The sequence below is a fragment of the Crocodylus porosus genome, unplaced genomic scaffold, assembly GCF_001723895.1.
Source record: "Crocodylus porosus isolate Cpor-Errol unplaced genomic scaffold, CroPor_comp1, whole genome shotgun sequence".
Taxonomy (NCBI): Eukaryota; Metazoa; Chordata; order Crocodylia; family Crocodylidae; genus Crocodylus; species Crocodylus porosus.
This window is the reverse complement of record NW_017728949.1, coordinates 3,682,283-3,707,359: the sequence shown is the minus strand read 5'-3', so window position 1 is coordinate 3,707,359 and position 25,077 is coordinate 3,682,283. Positions and strand designations below refer to the sequence as shown.

The 25,077-nt window shown below is 45.3% G+C and overlaps 1 protein-coding gene across 1 annotated transcript in view; it reads right to left on the bottom strand.

Moving 5' to 3' along the window:
• The window catches only part of FAM117B (family with sequence similarity 117 member B), a gene marked incomplete at its 5' end in the record, with an annotated part of 77,762 nt that overhangs the window by 17,512 nt on the left and 35,173 nt on the right, over positions 1-25,077 (bottom strand). The window contains 5 exons of the mRNA XM_019553505.1: positions 2,485-2,605; positions 6,389-6,614; positions 9,072-9,212; positions 15,431-15,544; positions 16,056-16,148. Of these exons, the coding sequence (XP_019409050.1) occupies positions 2,485-2,605; positions 6,389-6,614; positions 9,072-9,212; positions 15,431-15,544; positions 16,056-16,148 (695 nt within the window). The remainder of the gene's footprint in view (positions 1-2,484; positions 2,606-6,388; positions 6,615-9,071; positions 9,213-15,430; positions 15,545-16,055; positions 16,149-25,077) is intronic.

Below are 25,077 nucleotides of genomic sequence, written 5' to 3'. Positions count from 1 at the left end.
TCGGCCTTGGTGAAGCTGCAGCTGGAGTACTGCATTGAGTTTTGGGCTCCACAATTCAAAAAGGATGTGGAGAAGCTTGAGAGGGTGCAGAGGAGAGCCACGCGCATGATCAGAGGTCAGGAAAACAGACCTTATGATGAGAGGCTGAGAGCAATGCGGCTATTCAGCCTGGAAAAGCGCAGGCTCAGGGGTGATCTGGTAGCCACCTATAAGTTTATGAGGGGTGCTCATCAGGATCTGGGGGAACATCTGTTCACCAGAGCCCATCAAGGGATGACAAGATTGAACGGTCATGAACTCCACTGTGACCAATTCAGGCTGGACATAAGAAAGAACTTCTTCACTGCCTGAGTCCCCAAGGTCTGGCATAGACTGTTACCGGAGGCGGATCAAGCACCCACTTTGAACGCCTTCAAGACACATTTGGATGCCTATCTTGCTGGGATCCTATGATCCCTGCTGACTTCCTGCCCCTGGGGCAGGGGGCTGGACTCGATGATCCTCCGGGGTCTCTTTCAGCCCAAATGTCTATGAAATCTATGAAATCACTCCACCACTCTTCTCAACGTATTTACTGCAATGCTACATCCTACCACCAACAAGCTTCCAGCTGCAGTGGAGCTAAATTACTGAATGGATGGTAAACAGCTGACTCCAAGACCACTCTGAACTGAATTATCGAGCTCCAGTATAGTGATGATGCTGTAGTGTATGTTTGTTTAGAAGCAGACCTTCGGGCCATCACTGACAGCTTTTCAAGACCTACAAGAAAATGTGTGTTACAGGGTCCCATTACTACATCAGTCGAACACTGGCCTGCCTACCCGTCTAGGGCAGTCTGCCATGTCTTGCCTGCCACAACTTGCCGTTTAATAAGTTTGCCATAAATATGCCGGAGGCTGCCCTTTTAATGCCCTGATGCTTGGGGCATTATACACAGCTCCAACCTGCCCTACACTGTGGCCCACATATGGTATTGCAAATTGGTAACAACCCTGGCCCAAGGCCAGGCTAAACTCTGCCTCTGCTGGGCATCTAGCATTCTACTCTCACACTCTGCCCCCCCCCTCACTTGGCCTCATTCACACTGCCTGCTCTCAGTGGGCCACTCCCAACTCACCACAGATCTGTGCAGCTCCTTCAAGCCCCCCTTGTGCCTTTCTCTACATGGCCCTTCAGGTTTTCCTACTTCCACTCTGGCTGGCCCACACACAGCCCTTCAGACCCTGTGACCACCGGCCTTATACTTCACACTGTGCTGAACTCAGCCACTAGCCCCTCTCTGGGCAACTTGCTCATGTCCTCATTTGTGGGGGCTGGTCCATGTGTAGCCCATTGGGTTTCCCAAACAACTCTACTCTATATACTCCCTGGTGCAGCCCTTCAGACCTGCTTGTGCAGACCCTACTCTACACTCCTCATGCACAGCCCTTCAGGTGTCACCATGCACCCTACTCTGGCAGGCCTCTCTACACACTCCTGGCCCCTCACCAGGGCCCTCTTCTGCCCCCTCACTGAGGCCAACTCTATGCCCCCTCTCTGGGGCTCAAGGTCTTACACCCCACAGGCTCAGGTGTCTGCAGATGTGCCTCGCCCCATTGTCTGTCCCCGCTCTAAAATTACCCACTGGGTAGCGGGCGCTGGGGTTATAAAGCACCCCTACTCACCTTTCACTGGGGAGGCAACTGTCCTGGCATTTCTGAGGAACTGCCCCACTATGGGAAGCCCCACCAGGCCATCCTTCCCCATCAAGGTATAGTTTTCAGTCATTGCCCCAGGACCAGGACCTTCCTATCATCCCCATAGGTCCTGCCCTTACCTCCATGGATGTTCTGAATAGCTGCTCAGCTGGGTGGTGTTCTTCCGGCTGCCAGCAGCAGACTGCTGGCTCAGCCCTGAGGGCCCAAGTTAAAATAGAGGCTGCTCAGCCCCACTCCTCCAATGGTCATGTGGGAGTGACAGAAACGTGTCACAGACCAAATCAACAATCCAGAGCCACCCACCCTGCATGGAAACATGTATCACAACTGCAACAGAGTCTGTTGATCCCAGATCAGCCTCATCAGTAATCTTTGGACCCAATAATGAAGCAATCATGGAAGACAATCATCCTCAACTGTGAGGGATTACTGATGAATCATGTAATTCTTGTATAGCATGCATTCTGATGTTTTGTATTAGAAGCTTTACATTAACCATTTATCTACATAATTTTCCAATTCTCATATAGCAAGTCAGAGTATACAATTTATACTTGGAGCTTTTGTATTTTTTTCATTATAAACATCAAAAAATCATTCTTTAGTGTATCCTTATGGCACGCAAAATCTCTCTGAAGAAAAGCTGAAAAGGACTAACTACTAATATTTTGTCAGTCAGGCACTTCATTATCCTTTGGAGTGTTTAATTAGCCACATTTTACTGTATACTGATTTCAAATCAGCCTGTTTATTTTTATTTCTTATCAAATGAAGAGATACTTACAAGCTTTCCTCAAAGACTTTAACCTTCTCACATCCCTCAGGAGGTTCACGTTTGAACATGTAGCTGTTGTTGGGTTTCGGTGAGGTAGCATATTTGGGTAGGGGAGAATTATTCCCATTCTCTGTTAAGTGGAGAATCCAGTTAAGTCATTAAATTAATCCATATTTCAAAACACTCCTTCTCCTTCTGCCCCCAAAATCTAAATGCTTCATTATCAACATCAGGAAGTTAAATGAAGTGTTTCCCCCCCTCCCTCCCACCTTACACCTGCTCATCTTAAAACTAGCTGCCCCACCTCATCTCTCAAAATCATTTTCGGAACCCAAGAGAATACCCCATTCCTGTGATTTCTCCTTTGCCTTTGACTACTTGTCCATGTGCATGTCCCATTGTGAGCAATCCCAAAGCAATGCCCACTTCATGGGGAGATAGGTCTCAGAGCATTATGTTAATGAATACTAACCTAGAGTTATCTGGTTACAGATGGAACAGTACCAGAGATGAATCTTCTGTCTGCCTGGGACAGAGGGAGGAGATAAGAAGAAAATATCTTGCATCTCTTTGTTTGTTGAAGTAAGGCAGGGCTGTCCAAATGGCTAGTGCCCCGGTTACAAAGACTAAATAACAGTGGCTAATGCATTTGGAGTTTGAGAGCATGAAGTTGAAGGAGCTTAGGTTTACAAAGTCCAAGATAGGATATTGTCCTCCCTTTCTTTCTAGGGCCAAGAACCTCAGTAAAATTGTCTCTGCTGTGTTAGAGAAATACTACTGAGACTAGCTGGGGCCTCCTGAGCCTAGCTGGCAGGAGACTTAACTCTCAAAGCAAAATCATCATAAGGAAGGTCTTCCCCTAAAGGGAGATGGGCATAAGCACTATGTTGAACCCATTGGTGTAATAAGCTCTAACAGTATTTAAGACCCATTGGTCTATTGGGATGTGGGTCCATAACTGCTAGAAAAGGGGCAAAGGACTGTCAAAATGGAAAAGGAGTGATGGATCCACAGGTAGAAGAATGCATCTTTCAACCATCCTGAAGATTCTGCTCGTTTCCCAAGGGATGCAGAGTAAAAGGGGCTGCAGTAGTAGACTACTTCCTCTCATGATTATGCTGGCACATCCTTGGGTCCTCTGAAGTATGGTATGTGAAGGATGAAGCAGGATATGACTGCTGAGGCTACCTCTAGCTAGGGGCATGGATGGTATTTATGCTTTCTCTTTGAGGGTGTGCAAAAACTTTTTCTGGTTTAGGGCTGATAGGAGAAGGTTGTCTACCTCCCCTACAAAAACCAGAGCTCAGAAGGCAAGAGGAGTATCTTGTGAAGGCAGATATGACCACAGTCCAAGAAGATGTATACACAGCAGCCTGAATAGAAGTTCCGGTCACCAAGTATCCTTTTACAGGTAGGGCAGTGACTGCTGCCCCCATGTCTTGTAAAAGATTTGGGGTAAAGGATAGTAGACACCAGCAGGCCAACAGTGCTTGGTAGCTGGCAACTGAACTGCACGCTACCAGAGCAATACTGCTTTCTCTTCAGGAATTCAGTCTCTTTGGCTCCTTGTCTTTTTGGGGTGTTATGGAACATACCTTTCATTGGTCACAGCAACCACCAGAAAGGAAGGTGTAGACAAGTACAGAAAAATGGCACTCCTAGTAAGGACCAGATAATGTCCGTTAATCTTTCCACATGTGCTGGCAGGGAAGGCATCTGCCAAAAAGAAATCTTGTCTCAGCAATAAGAACTACCTTAACTGGGTACATGCAGATAATTACAGGATACCTTATCTTAGTGTCAAGATCTGTCCCTGGAATCACCCCTACCAAGTGGGAAACCCTGGGTAAGATAGGCATATGGGAAAAAGGCAGGAAAAAGGCACATGAGACCACAAAGCTGGAAGTCAGGGGACATAAGGAGGCAGCTCAGAGGTCCAGTGCTTCTCCTCAGGTGTTTCATGGCCTTGGAAGAGAGATATAAATGTACTTGGAAGCTCTCTCTGCTCTTGTAACCACTACATCCTGAGTTAGTCAAAGAAAAATGGACAGTTGAGAAGACCTCAACTGGTGGTGTTAAAAGGCCCTCAAACTGATTAGAATCAGAAAGTGCAGGCCTGAAGGATCTACAGTTGATATCATCCTTGCAGAAATTCAAGTTCTGGGTGGATTTTTATGTCATTCACAATCATGAAACAGTGGCACTTGCAGAGATACTGAGATGGGTGGACAGAACAAAGCAGGAACGTACTAAGAGGCACAATTTCCTTATGGAGCAGCCAGCACTGATGCCACTGTGGAATTTGATGTTGAAGTGTCAGACGCATGACACACAGCTGAAAAAGAAACTGTAGAGCATAGCATCTCACATGCTTATCCTTGTGCTTCTTAAGTATGAAAAAGGCTGACTCCAGAACAAGTGCATGGTCTTGGATGCTGCCAATTTTTGTTGGGATCCACGTAGGACTGCAAAATCTGAGATAGATGACAGACTTTAAACTCTCAAGATGGGTAACTCTTGCTTCAATCATTCCTGCGTCTACACTCATTTGAAGACTTCTCTGCCACCAATGATAAGAGAAGAAACTCATACTTATGGAAGGTCTATACCCACCTGAGTTTTGCACTCCAGGACCAGCAGCTAACCCCAAAGGTAAACCTGGAGCTTGGCCTCATCCATCTGCCCCAACTAGGGAAGTGAACAACGTACAAATAGCACACTCCACGGGATATGAATCTCCCTTAGGCAAAAAATGGTATTTAGCTTCCCCATCCATGGGGAAAATTAAAGGAGTGACACAGCTTAAAAAACAGGATACGGAGGAAACTGTTTTGGCAGTCAAAGAGGAGGCCAGGAAGAAGTAAGAGGGAAACGGAGTTTCACCTGGCTGAAGGAGCCTCAGATTTCTTCACTAACGATGAGAAGCACTTAGCCCTGTTTCTCTGAAGTCAGGCAAAAAACAGGGCAGTGTTATCTCAGGCACCTATACATAAACGCAGAGGCTGGTCTGATCCACTGGAATTCAGTGCATAGAAGTAGACTCAACTAAGTCTGCTGGAGCGTGGCAATTACAGTGCTCCAGCTTTTTGTATCTTGTGTATCAGCACCCCCGCACTTTAAAAATGGTGGTGGTGGTACTTGAATTAAAGCTCAAACGAGCTTTAGTTCAAGCACCCCCACTGCCATTTTTTAAGTGCGGATACATTGATACATAAGATGCAGTGGCACTTTAGAGTGGTTCTCGGAGCCACTAATTAAAGCACCGCCTTTCCCACCCCCAGACCATGTGTAAAGCACCATTAGAAACTAATTGGTTCAGAGAGGCATGAGCTTTTGTAGGCAAAAACCTACTTCATCCTAAGGTGCCACCATACCCTACCTTTTGCTTAATAAAAACAGAGATGGAGCAGGAGGAGGAAAGAATGTACTTCAGTACAAAACCAAAAGAAAAGAAAACGGGTTCTAAGAGGAGCTGTTGATCAAACAGAGCTCAGTCATGTTCCAGAAACTCCACCTAAAGCAGGGGTGTTAAAGATACAGCCCACAGTGATGATATGCACCTCAGTCTGCAGAGGTAGAGCCCATCTCAAAAACGGAAGCTTAGTATCCATTGTTCTTGAATTCTCTAGAAACTAAGTAATGCTGCAAGCTCTATCAGAATTTTTCCTACTGCAGACAATGGTATCTGTACGTACATACACACACAGAGCACATCTGAACATACTTAGGGACATGGAAAATAGAAAGATCTCCCTCTTTCCTTCCAGTCACTATACTGAGGGAGGTAATGTATACTACACACCGTCCATCCTGAAAAATATCCATCCTGAACACAATGCACTGCAAGGAAGTCCTGAATACTATATGCTTCATATTTAAAATATTGTAAAAGCAGAACCCTTTTATGCCACACCTTTATCTCTGGAGTCAGCAAGAAGGTCATCTGCAGAACATGGGCTCTCTTCACTACCTTCATTCGAGATGGTGAGGAATGAGGTGGGGGACACAGACTGTGAACGGCTGCTGTTGTTACTGCTCCGATCTGCACCACCAGGTGTTTGGGTATCAATGCTGCGAGTACTACTGCTGCGCTGGACCACTGGAGGTGGAGCACGATGTCCATCTGGAATATCTTGTGGCTGTTATAAACAGAACATATTCATCAGGCCTCTACTTCATATCTTAAGCAGTTTCTTAAATTTTGTCCAGCAGAGTATAAACCTGAAGAAAATGAGATACATGTCAGACTCCACCAAAATACTTCAGGAGAGTAGACAATTCCTAAAATCATAACCTACTAAATATGAACAGGTCCTTTCTTGTTGCTGTTAAATCAAACTTGCTGAAAACAAATTCACGTAAGAAATTTCTAGAGTTTTGAAGGAAGAGGTGTGGGGAGACCAGAGAGGTACATTTAAAGCAATTCTCCAACATAAAAGGTAGGAAATGTTTCTTCTTTATTGATTTACTGTACTAATTGTCAAGTTTATCAATAATTAACAGTCTTCTACAACTGCAGAAGTTGCAAACATCCTTTTAAATCTTTTACCTTCCCCCTTCATGCTTCAGGAAAATCTTTAGAGGTGCACCGATTTATACTGGTTGCAAATTGTATCAGCACCAATAAAAGGAAAATTAACATAACTTTTAATTTGTTATTGGCTTTTTTTGGCCAGCGTAGCCAATAATGTTCACTGATAAATATAATAAAACTCTGGTGTGCATAGGCTAGCGTTATTCCAAGAGAAGTGGTGCTGGCTCCTACCCTGGGGGGTCTTTAAGAGGAGGCTGGACGAACAACTCACTGGGGTCGTTTGACCCCAGTACTCTTTTCTGCCATGGCAGGGGGTCGGACTTGATGATCTGCTCAAGTCCCTTCTGACCCTACCAACTATGAAACTATAAATGTGTTGCCAATAGATCCAGGAAGGTGCTCCTCCCTATTTGGCACTGGTAAGACCACAGCTGGAGTACTGTGTCCAGTTCTAGGCACACTTCAAGAAGCATGTGGATAGGCTTGAGACGGTACAAAGAAGGGCCACCCACATGATTAGAGGCATGGAGGATAGGCCCTATGAGGAAAGACCCTGGAGACTGGGCCTGTTCAGTGTGAGTAAGAGAAGGGCGAGAGGTGACTTGATAGCTGCCTACAAGTACGTCAGGGGTGAGCATCAGACTCTGGGGGAGCAACTCTTCAGGAAGGCACCTCAAGGGAGGACAAGGACCAATAGACATAATCTAACAGAAGGTAAATTCAGGCTGGATGTAAGAAAAAAATTCTTCGCTGAAAGGGTCACCAGAATCCGGAACACACTGCCAGCTGAGGTGGTGCAGTCACCATCCTTGGAGGTATTCATCCTTGTTGAGCTCATCTGAGCCCAATAATTTCCTGCCCATGGCAGCAGACTGAACTTGATAATCTTACAGGTCTCTTCTGGTTCTATGATTCTATAATATGTCTTCTGGCCAGAACCCATGGATGCTGTGTGCATGTTCGCAGCTGCATGCATGCATGTGGCAAGGAACTCAGCTGGGCAGTGTGGAGAGCAGCGCTCTGCAGTTAAGTCTGTGGAGGGAAAGGGGTACTGCTGGGGGACAGATTGAGGCCTGAGGGAGGGAGGGGAGGGGAGTGGGGCAGGGGGCACTCCTCCCTCCCTTGGGCCTTGATTTGTACCCCTCACAACTACACCTCTTCTCTCCTCCATGCCCCAGGATGGTAAATGGGACCCAGGGCCAGGGTGGGGAGTGAGATGGAGCTGCGGGTGGCTTGTCCAGGGGGCATGGGGGAAGGGCTCCCCACTGCCTAGCACACCCCTAAGGCATCAGGGGGAGCATGTGCCTTCTCAGATTTGTGCACAGAGTGGATGTGGGCTGCTGGCTGTGGGCTCAGGGCTCTCCACTTTGCTGCCTTTCCCCCCAGGAACCCCATGACATCCACGTGCCTCCTGCCTGCCTGGCAACAGTGGGGATGGCAAGTTGTGCCCCACACTGCCAGGTGGCCAAAGGGTGTACAGCTGGTGTGGGACTCCTGGGACAAAGACAGAAGAGCAGAGAGCCTCAAAGCTGCAGTGGACAGCCTGCATGCACCCTCACCATTCTCTCTCCTCCAGTTAAAAGTGTCCCCACACTTAAAAATGGTGGCAGTGGTGCTTGATCCTCTGGATGAGCTGCCTGTGGCTTCATCCCACTCCCCACCCTGGCCTCAGAGGTCCCATTCACTACCCTGGCTGGGCAGTGCTTCCTGCCCCAACTCCCTCCCTCACTGTGGGGACCTTGATCTATGCCCCCAAAACCCCTTCCCCTCCACAGACTTACCTGCATGGAGCTGCTCTCCATGCTGCCCAGCTGCACTCCTGTAAATTGGTTATTGGTATTGAACACTATGGCTGTTTAATAATTGGCTATCGGTATTGGCCAAGAAAATCTTTATTCGTGCAGCCCTAAAAATCTTTTGTACTGCTTCAGTTGTGGAAGACTGAAGCAGAACCAAAATTTCTTTAAAAAAAAACCAAACCCAAAACAACCCCTCCCCGCAAAAAAATCATCAACCAACCAACCTTATATTTTGAAGAATACTGGGGACAACTGATACTTACAATAAGCTGTTCTTCTTTGTCGGTCTCCTTAATTATTATCTCAATCTCCTGGTTTAGGCCCTCTATGCTGTTTCGGAATCGGGAGCCTGCTGATTTGGTGATGGGTATCACAGGGACAAGCGCACTCTTTGGGATGGGAGCCTGGAAAACCATAGAGGAAGTGAGAAAACATTGTAGATTTATAGCACCATCTTGTAAAATGCTTAAAACGATAGCTGATACTACAGTTAAAAGGATAAAAATTTCTGCTGGGAAAAACAAAAACAAAAAAAATGTTTAACCTGCCAGAGGTCATTTGTTAATAATAATTATCATCAACTTAAAATAGCTGCATTAAGGCAAACATCTTTTTATACGAAAACCCAGACATTCCAAAATGATTTCATGGTTTATTTGTAATAGGCAAAAAAACTAAAGAAACTTTTTTTTTGGAGGCACTCTAGCTTCAGAAGTCATTACTTGACTCCTATATCCAATCTACCTCTAGGTTCCATGTTGTTTTGCAAAATGGGAAGGCTAAATACAAACATTCAAGATTAACCTCACAGGAACTCTACCTCTTTTATTAGAGGAGACCTATTTTGGACTTAGCTACTTTGTTTCTTAAGTGTTTATGCAGCATTAAAAGCCTGTATTATACAAAACTGATAGGAACCATGTTTGGTTCTAATTGGAATAGTCTCTGACTACTGTGCTCACCTATTCATTTAGGCTTTTTCTGCATGATAGCTACATAACTATGGATATAAGCATCCTCCTCAGCTAAAAACTTTCCCTGCATGCAAGAACAAAGAGAGACCCCCAAAACAAAGCTTGGTGTTCAGGGAATAAGGGTTTGCTGCATCGGCTTCTTTTTCACTTTCTTGTCCCCTAAAACAGAGATCCATTCAGATCCATTATGAAAAGTGTGCAGGATCTCTCTCATCATCTCCAAATAAACAAAATTCAGTTCAGGCTGGGTATAGAAAGAACTTCTTCATGGTCTGAGCCCCCAGAGTTTGGAATAGACTGCTGCTGGAGGTGGTTCAAGTACCTACTTTGAACACCTTCAAGGCACATTTGGATGCTGGGATCTTATGATCCCTGCTGACTTCCTGCCCCTGAGGCAGGAGGCTGGACTTGATGATCCTCCGGGGTCCCTTCCAACCTAAAAGTCTATGAAATCTATGAAGGAAACCAAAATCCATTTTAAATCACAAAAATGTGTGTCAAATATGTTCCGAAAACATTCAGACTGAGTTATATAAAAATTCCACTTCCAACTACACTGCATCTACGCTACGAAAACATAAAATGCCCATTTAAAGTCTCTTTTCAGACCTCAAAAATTCACATTTTTGGAAGGTTAATGTCTGATTATCTAGCCTTTTCAATTCATTCATGAAGTAATAGTGGAAGAACACTCCTAATAACAATATATGCAGTTTTGGTTTTCCCTAACAAAAGGCAATGTAGGTTGAGCAAGCGAAAGCAAATGTACATTCAAAAGTAACCAGTGTGAATTAAATCTTATAGGAGATTCACTTCTGGTAGCTTGACTTTTCAACAAACATATTACTATTTCATCATCGCAATATAAAATTGCAAATTACTGAAAATATAGAGCGATATTTGGCATCTCATAAAAAGCTTATTCTGTACAAATTCAGGACAATTCATGGAAATTTTAGAGACCTGCTAGAAAGTTTTCATAAAAGCAGTTCATTTTACAACAAACATTTCTGGCCAAATGGGAGGGCACCTGATTAAGAGATGAAGGGTAGGCCCCAGCCTAGAGTTTTCTGTGAAGCAAGTTTTAATTTGAACAACAGAAGACAAAGGAAATGGCAAGAAAAACACAATTAAGACACCATGAACTCAAATGAGAACAGACATATAGGCAGAGACAAGAAAAGAATTGATATACATACTATCTTAAAATTCATACTCAGGTAGTTACTGAGGTTAATTAAGAGACTTGTTTGTTTGTTTTTTAGAGATCATTTCCAAAATGCACGCGATCTGCGTCCCCCCCCCCCACCCTAAGTGCCAAGAAAGTCACGTTATGTTAATTCTGGTGAAATGTATGCAATTCTAATCATAACAAGTCATACCACCATCTTTTAAAGCAGCCAGACATTTTCCATTACAAGACCTTATTTTCAGTTGTTTATAAATTTCGGCAAACTTTAATAGTTTGACTGAAAACATTTTCCATACTGGTTAGTCAGTTCATCCCCATGGCCTTTAATGTTCCGAGCTTTAGTAAGGCAGAAGTCAAACCATGCACATAAGTATTATGTAGTATGGCTAGTAAGCCTGTGCCTTGGGTGCCAACTTCCCACTACTGAAGTAGATTTCAAGATGCTTTTCCCTAAAACTCTGCCTACCATAAAGAAAAATGCTTTCAGGTGTTGAAATAACATCAGTGTGGGGATGACTGCTTGAAACAGCAGACTCTTTAGGAGGAAAGCTGGAAAGGTCTTTTCCACGCATCAACTACGGAGAGCTAATCTTCTTTATGGGCAATGAGCCTGCATAGTTATAGAAAGCTCCCTGAATCTGAATGACTCCCAGTATAAAACCGGGCAAATTAAAGAATTTATCCTCTCATTCAAAAAAAAGAGGTTATTCTTCCCAGAATGTTTAAGGGAAAAATCCCAGAAGAGTGAAGTAGTCAGAATAGATGACAAGAGCCTTCTTCTAGTTTAAACACGAACATTTCTTCACTCATGTCTCCAGTCAATTATTTACATGTTATTTGGGAGATGTGTGCCCTTTCCCCAAAGTTTCTTCCCCTGACAAGTGTCTGTGCTCCAGGCAATCAATGCTCTTGTGTAATACTTTTTCTTCCCTGCCCCCCAAAATTTACCAGAATGAGTTGGTAAGAAATTGTCAAATACTGTCATTTTAAGCATATTAATAACCACAAAACAATGGAAAATGCCAAACTGTTGATAGCCATTGTACTACTCTTGAAAATGTATAAGTCTCCCATCTGTCACGGGCAAAAGGGGAACTTTGACTTTAAAGTAATGAAAAGGATCAAGAGATCTGTTGCAGTCCCCTAATACTTTCAACTCCAAAGATCTGTTCTCATACTGTGATGCAACAGATTATTTGTTAGGGAAGTATGAATAGAAAGGCAGTAGCATATTCAGGTTTACAGACATTTACCACCTTCCTTGAAACAGTTTAAAGCCTTTCATAGGAAATTCCTGCATTGTCAGTCTTCTGGAAGGACAACAACGACAGGTGTTTTACTGACATCACCTAAGCAACTGCTAAACCCTGAAATCCTTCTGGCAATTGTTAGTAAGTCAACATTTTTGACAGCTTCAGCAAACAGTGTACACTAAACCTCATAAAGTAGCTACCAGTATTCTTGCATTAAGTAGTACCATAGATGGAATTCTTCTAAGCCTTTCCTGTGGCTTGCCTCCATCTATTTATTGTAATAGGAATATAAAAAATACATAAATACACACATTGGTAAAGAAAGCTTTGCAGTAGATGTTAAAGAGTAATGAAGAGATCCAACTTCAACAGAAGAAGCTACTTCTTGCTTTCCTTGTAGCATAGAAATATCAAGGGCCTAATAGCTACAGAAAATAAACTACCCATGAAGATAAAATAATGCAATGAGAAACAAGTAACATCTTAAGATGTTATTAGGGAAGATAAAGGGACCTAGACACCTTTGATCATTTTAGTGGATATTATTCTTTTTTTGAAAAACAACACACATACAAGAAGTCTGGGGAAAGAACAAGACCAGTAGACTTCCAATAGAAAGGGCTAGAGACTTACTCCTATTGACTGATGTACTGGGTCCAGACTCTAGTTTGCCAAAGAAAGGAAACTATTAGGAATAAATTAAAGTGGTCTTAAACTTTTGTGTGTATAATTCATGTTCTCAGGCACAATACCTAACACTTAAAACTGTAAAGAGATTACTAGCTACAACTTAGGCCCCCTCTACATGTTACATGTATTATGCAATTGCCCAGTTAATTGCAGAATTAATATAGACTGGCTACACATGCAAATTAACTATTATGCCTTAAAAAGGTCCAATCTGCTATAAAATTAGATCTGGAAAATGTTTAATAACTTTATAGTCCATTTCTATCCTGCTTTAATTTGAATGTGTATGATGGCTATGCTATACATGTGATTGTGTTTATTGTGCGTCAGATCCTATTATACTTTTACCTGGCATTTGTAAGTTGTAGAGGTTGTAGGTTGACCAAGTGACAGCAAATGTACATTCAAAAGTAATCAGTGTGAATGAAATCTTATAGGAGATTCACTACTGGTAGCTTGACCTTTCAACAAAACATATTACTATTTTATCATTACAATATAAAATTGCAAATTATTGAAAATACAGGGAGATACTTAGTAATAGGGGCCCTTATAGTCATGACAAAAATCTATTTAGCTGAAGCAAAGAAGAAATTATATGTGAAGCTTTCTTGATAATTCAGTATAGGACAGGGGCAGGTAATTAGTTTGGCTAGAGGGCTGCTTAATGAGGTTTGGTGAGCTGTCGAGGTCTGCCTGGATAGTCCTGTCCCCTGGTCGGCAGCTTGGGAACGAAGTCCCACCCCTAACCCTGACCTTTGTCACCTGAAGTCCCTCTCTTTGTCCCCTGGAAATACTCCTTTTGGGAGAGGGGGCTGCCATCTTAGAACCAGAAAAAAAAATCATACACTAAAAGTCAAAACACCTACTGTAATATATTTTGACGTTATTACAAAAAATACTTTCATCATGATTTGTGTTTGCATATTGTATATAGGGAGGATTGCATAAGAACTCAATAATAAATTCTTAATCATGTAGTGTGCATGTGCGTAGGGTGGGAGTTTGAGGGGGAGTGGCTGTGTGTTAGGGGGCATACAGTATGTTGGGGTATGTGGTGGCAGGGTAGAGGTGTATGATATTTATGGGGTGAGGGAAGGTGGTGGGGGTGGACCCTCCACACTGTCCCCACAATGCAACACCAGGCGGGGGCAATCAGGGCACTGGTACCTGGTTCTGGCCAGCATGACACATTGCAGCAAGGGGCTCAGCCCCACTGGACTGTCTCTTTTGCCAGCCCTCCCTACCACGCATGCACAGCTCCTGCACTCATGCACCACGGGAAGGAAGCCCCACATACTGGAGCTGGCTGCCTTCTCTGCTTCCTACCACACAGGTCTGGGAGCAGGAAAGGCAGCTGGCTCCAGCCCATGGGGCTTCCCCCCCCGTACTGCACAAGTGCAGGAGCTGTGCACGCATGGTTGGGAGCACTGGCGATAAATGGCCTGACTGGGCTGCACCCCTTGCTACAATGTGCCGTACTAGCTGGAGCTGCGTGCTGGGCACAGGCACCTGAACTGGGCATAAGCACCATCGCCTGCTGCTGCTACCACCACCTCCTGGGGCTGCACACCATGGGGGGGGAAGAAGTATGGGTGGATCCCCACACCCATATCCTGCCCACCTGAGCTCTGTGCTGCAGCCACCAACCTGGGCATGGGCTCCACGCTGCAGCCAGCCCCAACCACACACTCTGTGCTCCTGCCCAGCTGCAGCTCTGCCCTCATCCCCACTGCTTTTGTATCTGTTGCTCAGACTGAGCAGATCGCTGAGGAAGCCAAGCAGGTCCCTGGCAGTTGCAACAGCAGCAGCCCCACCTGGAAGCTGTGTGCTGACCTGGCTGGGCCCTTCTGTCCGAGGGTGGGAGTGAGGCACAATAGTATATGTTGGGGGGGCGTATGTATACATGGGCACCTCGCACCCACCCTCATAGGCAGAAAGGCTGGGCGGGGTACAATTCACTGGTGGACGCCGTGGGCCGGATCAAAGTGCCTGGCGGGTTGGATTCAGCCCACAGGCTGCATTTTGCCTGCCCCTGCTATAGGAACTCAAGAGTACGATAATGAGACATACAAAAAGAAGAGCCCAGGAGGAAGATCTAGACTGTTCCATAATCATAAAATAGAGGATAAGTTTAGGGATACAAAATAAAACAATTAAGTAAATGTATTGCCTTACCCTACTCTATTATTTTAGACAAAAATGTGGTTTCTCTGTAATTTGCATCTGTGAATTCACTATTCTTCTTGCTTACCTTACAAACCATCATTCTTTCACCACAAAGTGAACAGAATGCCTTTCAGGCCAGTGTTAATTTCAAAACCCTTCCTTTTTTCCAGGTGGGCAAGCACTCAGCACCCAGTTCATCATTTTCACAAGAAAAATGATCTGTGCATTCAACATTTATAAATTCATTCAACAGCAATCCAAAGTTTCTTTAAAAATCATGATCTAAAACACACAGATTTAAAATATTATTAAGCTGCATAATAGCAAAAAAGGAATAGCCTTACCTGGCACTGATTAATGGCTGCATGGTTACCATGGAATGGAGACTGTCTTTCTTTATCCCTATGATGCCTGCTGCTGTGCTTACTTCTCTGCAGTTGTTGACGCAATTTTGCAATCTGGCAAAGCAAAGTGTATTAGACTTCAGTTAGCATATTTTGCATCATAAGGTGCACAAACAACTGCATCAAGTTCACTTTATGGACTATTTAAAAAAAAAAAAGAAAGGTAATTCCTTTGAATACATCTGTAACATTGGGAATCTTCTAATGTGTGCTAGCGTAAAGCTGAATCAGTTACCTACAACTATAGAACCACAACACTAAAATATTAGTTCTCATTTTAAAAATCAAGATCTGCAGGAACTTCTAGCACTTTCTTGCTGCTTTCCCTTGCAGGCATTAATAACTAGTGGTTTGTAGCATGATCTTATAAATTAAAAATAACAGCTGGCCCAAGGTATATTTTAAAATACAAGATTAGTAATTCTGTATTTCTATTTTCTCTCTCACCAAACTTTACACAGCACATCAGGACACTTCAACATCCGTGCTTATTCAAAGCTAATGGCAATGATGTATACAGAAAACAGGCTTGACCCAACATATTTCAAACAATAGCTTTCCTGACCTCCTTGAGTTGGTCTGTGCTGCCCCATGATGCTGAACGCTTGTGAGAACCTCTCTTCTTTTCTAAATATTCTTCAGCCCAGGCACTCTCTGTCTGCAGAGAGATTACAAAACTGATTAAAGAGGGTCTTGCTTATTCTTCCTAGAGAGTCACAGACAAATTACAGGACTGAAATAAATTATGATCTTCCAGATTCAAAACACTCCTAGAAAACATAAATAACTGAATAAAAACCTTATGTGCCAGCTCTGATATTCCAACAAGAATGAGGATATAGGTCTGAACAACTGAATACAGATTTTGAAACTTTTAGTCTACATAGCAGACCTCCCTCCCATTTCATATGTAGGAAAATCTTATCATCTTAAATATTACTCTAACATACATATAGTTTTTAATTTAAAACAAGAAAATAATTTGATTTATTATGTTCATATGGTATAGTGTCCATTCAGTTTAGTGATTAATACACCAGGTATTAAATTTGAACCTGTGCTGATGGACAGAGAATTTCAGTACTGTTGAGCTAAGTGAATAAGCAAATATTCTTGTCTATAGGCAACAATACACATTTAATGGGACAATATTAAACAACTATCGTGGCCTTTCAAAAGTTAGGAAATTTTGAAGTGCCCTAATTAAAGAGGTCAGTGCAAAATTAATTCAGGATGCTTGCAGGGCATTACATTATGATACAGTAATATAGTAAGTATCATAATACTGTTACACCAAATCCCTTATTCCTTTAGAAGACAGAATAGTAATTACTTACTGAAGAAGCTGCTATTCAATGCCTTGTTTTATCCTCATTGTTCTGTACACAGCCCTTAGTATTTTGCTGCACACTATTCAACACTTATTCTGAATATACAGAGGTTATTTACCAATAATTATTCTTAAACAGGTAACTGTGCATAATTCTTTAATACGGTATGTTTGGTGTCAGATTGCAGAATACTGTTGAAAAGTTGAATCTCCTGGGAGGGTGAGAATTCCTGCATCAAGGCATTATCAATTAAAATACCCTGTATCAGGGTGCAAACAAACCCCTTTACTACCTTAGTTCCTTTTCAGAAAGAGGACTAAGGATACAGAACAGAATTCTGAAGCAAAGAGGAAGGTGGCCTATTAGTAACATGCACAAAGACAAATCACAGAATAATGATTGCTAGCAATTAACCTGTCATTTTGAGGGGCTCTGTATATTCCCAATTGTAAGAGGTAAGCAAATAGCGAGTCAGAGTAAGGTAGGCAAGTTAAACGGAGATGTAACATCATTTGCTGCTTCCCAATAGCATCAACCATGCTTTGCTGTCTCAAGCTCTCTCAGTGAACTGTATCCACTATGGGGATCAGTGGCCCCTCATGTGTCCATCTAATATAAAGACAACGGTTTCTACAGTTGCCCTTTCTGTGCTGAGTGATGCACACCGACATAACTTAGCTAGTAATCACCTGGAGAAATCCCTTCCCCAACACTATGAAAGGGGGGCGTTCATACATATGAAGTACATACATACTAAGGGATTTTCCCCCTTGTTTTCCCATAGTCCTTTCACCCCAGACTGCAGATTCCAAAGTCTAAGCCTGTGATCAAAGGTGTAAGGAGAGGAAATGGAGCATCTTCAATATGGTGCTGCCAAGCCCACACAACAGCTTGGGACGCTTCATTCACTTACCATGCGGCCATGTAATGAGTAGCATGAACTGCTCGGGAGGGAAGAGAGAAAAGAGCAGTAGGCTCCCACCCAGTTCATGTGAACCAGGTACCCTTCTGCGTACAAACTTTGCTACCTGTTGCAACACTGAATACTTGCATAATTGCATGCTTCAGGTGCATTTCTGGAAGCATTCATCATAGTGCCTTTATGAACTGGCCTGCGCTGTCCTCTTTTTTTCCAGAATGGTATGGTGTCAGAAAGAGAAAGATTTTGTTGCAAAGAAAATGTACAAGAGAAGTTTTCTATCTTTGCATGTGGGAGTTCAGTTTCTGTGTGTTTTGTATCAGGAATCTATCCCTAGACAGCCAACAGGGCAAGTTATTTTGTTTTGTTCTGCAGTGTGACAAAAATAAAAATAAATGGTTTTGTTGTAGCATCCCTCTCCTCACAAACAAGGTTTGCTAAGAGGAAAGACAGTATGAAGTATCCCAAGTGAAATGTTTTTGCTCAATTGTTGTTCTCCACTCCTCCCCTTCCACTGGCCTTTCAGAGCTTTGGAGAGAACAAACCAGGGGCAAAGTCTGGCCCACTGGCTGGATCTGGCTGGCAGTGGACTCCATTTCCCAGCAGCCCCTGCCTGCGTGGCTGGGGCCAGTTTCCATGGAGACCCCAGCAGAAGTCCCACTGTGACAGGGTGGGGCTGGGGTTTCCTTGGAGACCGGCCCCAGCAGCACTGGCAGGGTGCACAGCAGGGCAAGGAGCTGCTCCAGGGCTGGACTAGGACTTGCAGCAGTGACAGTGTGGCCCGGAGCCAGGGCAGAAACATGATTTGCAGCCTGCACGTTCCAAGTGGGAGCATGCAGGCAGTGGGTCATGGCTCTGCCCTAGCTCCTTGCAGCAGTGACAGTATGGTCTGGAGCCAGGGCAGAGCCACAGTCTACAACCTACATGTTCCAACTAAACTCCTGCCCTGCTAAACTTACTGTTAGCTTAGACTAGCCTCCAAAGACTGAATTGATTCAGCCCTGGACAAAGCAGGACCAGCCTCATAAACTATATCATCCCAGCTAAGACTCTGTCTACCCAGGTCTTAAAAACCACCAAGGATGAGATTCCACAACCTCGCTGGATAACAGGTTGCAATGTTTTACTACACTCCTAGTGAGAAAGGTTTTCCTAATATCCAACTTAAATTTCTCAACTCCATCATCTCAGGGTCGCTGCTGCCCAAGTTGCCATCCACTACTACATTCCCCACCAATTCTTTCCTTTCTGTGAGCAGCAGGTCAAAAGCACTGTCCCCAGGACAGTGGAGAGGAGTGAGAGGAGGATCCAGGTAGTTAACCAAAGACTGTGATGCTGGTGTCATTGGGAAGGTTTTGGCTTCCATGACCACAGTCCACTCTTTGGCGAGAGAGGCAGTGAGCTCCTGGGAAGGGACGGCCTCAACTTCTCTCCACTGGGGAGGAGGCTCTTCTCAGCTAGACTGGCTGACCTACTCCACTGGGCTTTAAACTAAGCCTGCTGGGGATGGGGGGGACCCACTGCTGGCCTGCTAAGCAACCCTTGCAAACCTAGCGGGCCTAGGCACTTAAGGGAGCCCACTCCTGCCCCAGCCCTGGAACAATCTGTAGGCAAGGCAAGGGCCCCCCAAGGGGACACTTGCCTGCCTGTACACAAATGCCAGGAGCTTAGGGAATAAGCAGGAGGACAAGTTCACAAATAACAGAGACCTGGTGGGACTCTACCCATGACTGGACCACAGGTATACACAGCTATACCCTGTACAGGAGAGAGCGAGTAGACAAAAGTGACGGGGGTGTCCTCTGTCAAGGAGAGCTACATGTCCCTGCAAACTGATACTGGTGACCTGGGTGGACAACTGGAGACCCTGTGGGTAACATGGCACAGGGGACACAACGGTGGGAGTCTACTACAGACCTCCCACCCAAAGTCAAGACCTTGACCAGGAGTTCACCTAGGAATGGCTGAGGCCGCATGCTCCAGGACCATGGTTGTCACAGGAGACTTCAGCTACCGAGACATCTCTTGGGAAGAGTGCTCGGCTAAATCTGAGTGGTCGCAAACTTCCTCTAGTGTGTGGATAACCTCTATCTTACTCAAGAGGTCTACAGACTAACAAGAGGTAAAGTGCTGCTCAACCTGGTACAGGCAACCAGGGAAGACCTAATCAGCGACCTAATGATCGATGGGAAGCTGGGCGACAGCGACCACGAGCTGATCACCTTCACCATCTGCTGTAAAGCTGGCAAGTTAGTCAGCAATAAAGAAGTCCTTGACTTTAGGAAAGCTGACTCTGACAAGCTCAGGAGGCTTGTCAGTGAGCCCCTAAGGGATGATGACCCCAAGGGGAGGGGAATTCAGGAAGAGTGGTTGCTCCTCAAGGGAGCAATCCTCGATGCACAAGCTCAGGCTATTGTCTCGGAGGAAAGGCAGCAAAAGGACACAGCAGCCTCCGTGGCTCTCTAGGGAACTAGTGGACCTCCTGCAGCTAAAAAGAAAGGCCTACAAAGGATGGAGGATGGTATCCACCTCCAAGGAGGAATATTCCACAATGGTCTGGTCCTGCAGGGAGCGAACCAGGAAAGCCAAGGCTGCAACTAAACTCCAACTAGCTCCAAGTATCAAGGACAATAAAAAGTCCTTTTTCAGATATGTGGGGAGCGGGTGGAAAAGCAAGGGAAATATTAGACCCCTGCTAAACCAGATGGGACAACTGACAACTGACACCCAGGAAAAAGCCAACCTATTAAATGGGTACTTTGCGTCGGTCTTTCATTAGTCCCATGAGACACCCATGCCCATTATGGGACAGGGGGGCCTAGGTGAGGGAGATTCCCTGCCTTCCATTAATGCTGACCTCGTGAAGGAACACTTTGAGAGGCTGGACACCTTCAAGTCAGCCGGCCCTGACAATCTACACCCCAGGGTATTCAAGGAGCTGGCTAGCATCATAGCCCAGCCCCTGGCACAGATCTTCAAGAACTACTGGCGCTCTGGTGCAGTGCCTGAAGACTGGAAGGAGGCCAATGTTGTACCCATCTACAAGAAAGGGAGGAGAGTGGATCGGGCAAACTAGAGGCCCATCAGACTGACCTCTATCCCCAGGAAGGTCTTGGAAAAGATTAACAAAGAGGCCATCCTTAACAGACTAGCTGACGGCAATATCCTGAGGGATACCCAGGACGGGTGTGTTGTGGGTAGCTCTTGTTTGACCAATCTCATTTCCTTTTACGACCAGGTGACCTATCACCTGAATAAGGAAGAGGAAAGTGATGTCATATATCTTGACTTCAAAAAAGCCTTCGATCTGGTATCCCACGATCACTTCTTGGCAAAACTGGCCAACTACGGTCTCAGGTCCACCACGATCTGCTGGCTGGGGAATTGGCTCCGTGGTCGGACCCAGAGGGTGGTGGCTGACAGAAGTCAATCGTCATGGTGCCCTGTAACCAATGGGGTCCTCAAGGCTCTGTCCTTGGACCTATATTCTTCAACATCTACATTAATGATGTCAACACTGGAGTCAGAAGTGGGCTGGCCAAGTTGGCAGGCAATACCAAACTCTGGGGTAAAGCATCCACACCTGAGGACAGGTGGGCGATCCAGGCTGACCTAGACAGGCTCAGCAAATGAGCATATGAGAACCTGATGGTGTTTAACCCCAAAAAATACAAGGTTCTCCACCTTGGGAGGAAAAACCTGCAGCATCCTTATAGGCTCGGCAGTGCTATGCTGGCTAGCACTATGGATAAAAGGGACTTGGGGTTCATCATTGACCACAAGATGAACATGAGCCTTCAATGTGATGCTGCAGCTAAAGTAAGCAAAACGCTGGCTTGCATCCATAGATGCTTCTCAAGTAAATCCCGGGACGTCATTCTCTTGTCATACTCAGCCTTGGTGAGACTGCAGCTGGAGTACTACATCCAGTTTCAGGCTCCGCAATTCAAAAAGGGTGCGGAGAAGCTTGAGAGAGTGCAGAGGAGAGCCACGTGCATGATCAGAGGTCAGGATAACAGCCCTTATGATGAGAGGCTGAGAGCTATGGGACACTTTAGCCTGGAAAAGCGCAGGCTCAGGGGCGACTTGATGGCCACCTGTAAGCTTATCAGGGGTGTTCACCAGGATCTGGGGGAAGGATTATCCACCACAGCGCCCCAAGGGATGATAAGGTCAAACAGTTATAAACTCCTGCAAGACAGTTTCAGGCTGGACATAAGAAGAATTTCTTTATGTCCGAGTCCCCCAGGTCTGAAATAGCTTGCCACCAGAGGTGGTTCAAGCACCCACATTGAATGCCTTCAAGAGAAATCTGGATGCTTATCTTGCTGGGATCCTATGACCCCAGCTGACTTCCTGCCCCTCGGGCAGGGGCCTGGACTCTATCTTCCGAGGTCCCTTCCAGGCCTAATATCTATGAAATCTATTTGGCTGCTCCAGCCTTTGCATCCGAAGTTGTCCCTAACACTCTCCAAAAACTTCCTGGATTGCCAGTATTGCTCTTCATGAGAACCAGGGTCTGTGATTGGGTAATCTGTGCTAGCCATTTGAAGAAAGCCTCATCCACCACATCCTCCTGGTCTGGTGGTCTATAGCAAACACCCACATCACCCTTGTTGCCCTCTCCTCTGACACTAACCCAGAGACTGTCAACAGCCTATCTCCAGTTTCATCCAGGAGCTCTGAGCAATCATAGAGCTCTTTCACATAAAGTGCAACTTGTCTTCATCCTTGCCCATCCTTCCTGAACAATTTATACTCATCCATGACAGTTCTCCAGTCATGTCAGTTATCCCACGTCTGTTATTCCAATCATGTCATGGTTCCATGAATGTACAAGGAATTCCAATTCTTCCTGCTCGTTTCCCAGGCTCTGTGGTTTCGTGTACAACCACCAAGGTAACTAGCTAAATGCCCTACTTTAAGGAAAAATGAGAATGCATCCCTTGGTGCTCCCTTCCTGCTTGTGCTTTCTCCAGGTCACCCCCTTACCTCAGGGACTTCTGCCCTAACATCTCCAACCTGTTCTCCGCCTATTCCTTTCCTTTCTCTCATCTCAGTCCCTGGATCCTTGTTCCAGTCTCCATTCTTCAGGATTCTCATGCCAGCCCCAGCTTTCTTGTCCAATCTGTTCTTTTCTTTCCTTTCAAACTCCCTCCTTGACACTAAATAAAAGGCCACACCTCCATCACATTTCCAAAGCACAGAAACTTGATTATTTGTCTTCCTGAGATAAGTAGAATGTGCACCAGAGTCACCAACTTGTTTACACAGTTGGGAGGCTGGCCTAGACTGAATCTAAAGATCTGGCCTTCTTATCTGGGACTAATTATCTAGGGACAGGGAATCTCTCTCATACTCTCCCCATGGCACAGCCCATATAAAACTCAAGAGAATTTTGACCTTCCCATTTTTTAGGCTAAATGTTTCCTACTAATCAGAGGTCAGGAAAACATGATCAGAGGTCAGGAAAACAGACCTTATGACAAGAGGCTGAGAGCCATGGGACTCTTCAGCCTGGAAAAGCACAGGCTCAGGGGCAATCTGGTGGCCAAGTCAGGTCTGACCACTCACGTAGGTTCCTAGTCAAGTTACAGGACCTTCATGTAACACAGGAGGTGCATGGTCCCACAAGGGGAAATGCCTTGTTGGACCTGATCCTGGCCATGAGCAGCGACCTGGTAAGCGGACTGCGGGTTCTAGACCACCTGAGTGATAGCGATCATTGCCAACTGGAATTCACCATCCAGCGCAGTGTGTCAAAGGCCTGCAGCAAGGCAACAGCCCTAGACTTCAGAAGGGCAAATTTCAATGAGGTAAGAAGACTAGTCGGGCAGGCACTGAGGTCCTGGAGGGGAAGGGAGTTGGGAGTCCAAGAAAAGTGGTCGTTTCTTAAGGAGACGATCCTCCAAGCCCAAAGAGTGACAATCCCCACATGGATCAAAGGGGGCAGGAGTGCTCAAAAGCCCCCATGGCTCACCAAAAGCATCCACGAATGTCTCAAAGCTAAAAAGGAGGCATACACCCAATGGAAAGGAGGAGCCATCACTAAAGGAGGATTATACCTCCACTGCCTGAGATTGTAGGGGGGCGATTAGGAAGGCTAAGGCAGAGATGGAACTGGGACGAGCAACCCAGATCAAGGACAACAAGAAGTCCTTTTTTAAATACATAGGGGGCAGAAAGAAGGTAACATAGGGCCTCTGCAGGATATGCTTGGAAATCTGATGGTCACACCAGACAACAAAGCTAACCTCTTTAACAATTTCTTTGCCTCCATCTTTTTGAGCAGGGACTGGAGCACTCTCCACATTGGGATCCCCAACAAACCCAGGGGAAGCACTGCCAGGCCCAGGGTCAGTGAGGACCTAGTCAGAGAACTTCTGGTGGGTACAGACTTGTTCAAGTCAGCAGGTCCTGACAATCTCCACCCCAGAGTGTTGACGGAATTAGCAGAGGTCATTGCGGGACCCCAGCACAGCTTTAGGAGCACTTGTGGTGCTCTGGCGAGATGCTGGAGGACAGGAAAAGGGCCAATGTGGTCCCCGTTTTCAAAAAACGGAGCAATGAGGACCCAGGAAACTACAGGCCCATTAGTCTTACCTTGGTCCTGGAGAATCTCTTTGAGAAAATTATCCAGGAGCACATCTGTGAGGGACCAGCAGGGGAGATCATGCTTAGGGGCAACCAATATGGGCTCATTTGAGGCAGGTCCTGTCAAACCAATCTAGTGGCCTTCTGTGACCAGGTCACAAAATCCTTGGACGCAGGTGTTGCAGTGGATGTAGTCTTTCTGGACTTTAGGAAGGCCTTTGACACTGTCTCTCACCCCATTCTCATTAAGAAATTAGGTGACTGTGGTGTTGATGCCTACACAGTCAGATGGGTTGCAAATTGGCTGGAGGGCCACATCCAGAGAGTGGTGGTGGATGGGTCTTATCTGACCTGGAGGAATGTGGGCAGTGGGGTCCCCTAGGGCTCGGCCCTTGGGCCCACACTGTTCAGCATCTTCATCAGCAACTTGAATGAGGAGGTGAAAAGCACCTTGTTCAAATTTGCAGATGACACTAAAATATAGGGAGAAGTGGGCACGCTGGAGGAGAGGGACAGGCTGCAACTAGATCTAGACAGGTTACAGGGGTAAACAGATGAGAACAAGATGGGATTCAATACCGACAAGTGCAAGGTACTGCACCTAGGGAGAAAGAACCAGCACCATACCTACAGGCTGGGGAACTCCCTTCTAGTCAGCACAGAGGCAGAAAAGGATCTTGGTGTCATTATTGATTCCAAAATGAACATGGGCCGCCAATGTGGGGACACAGTCAGGAAGGCTA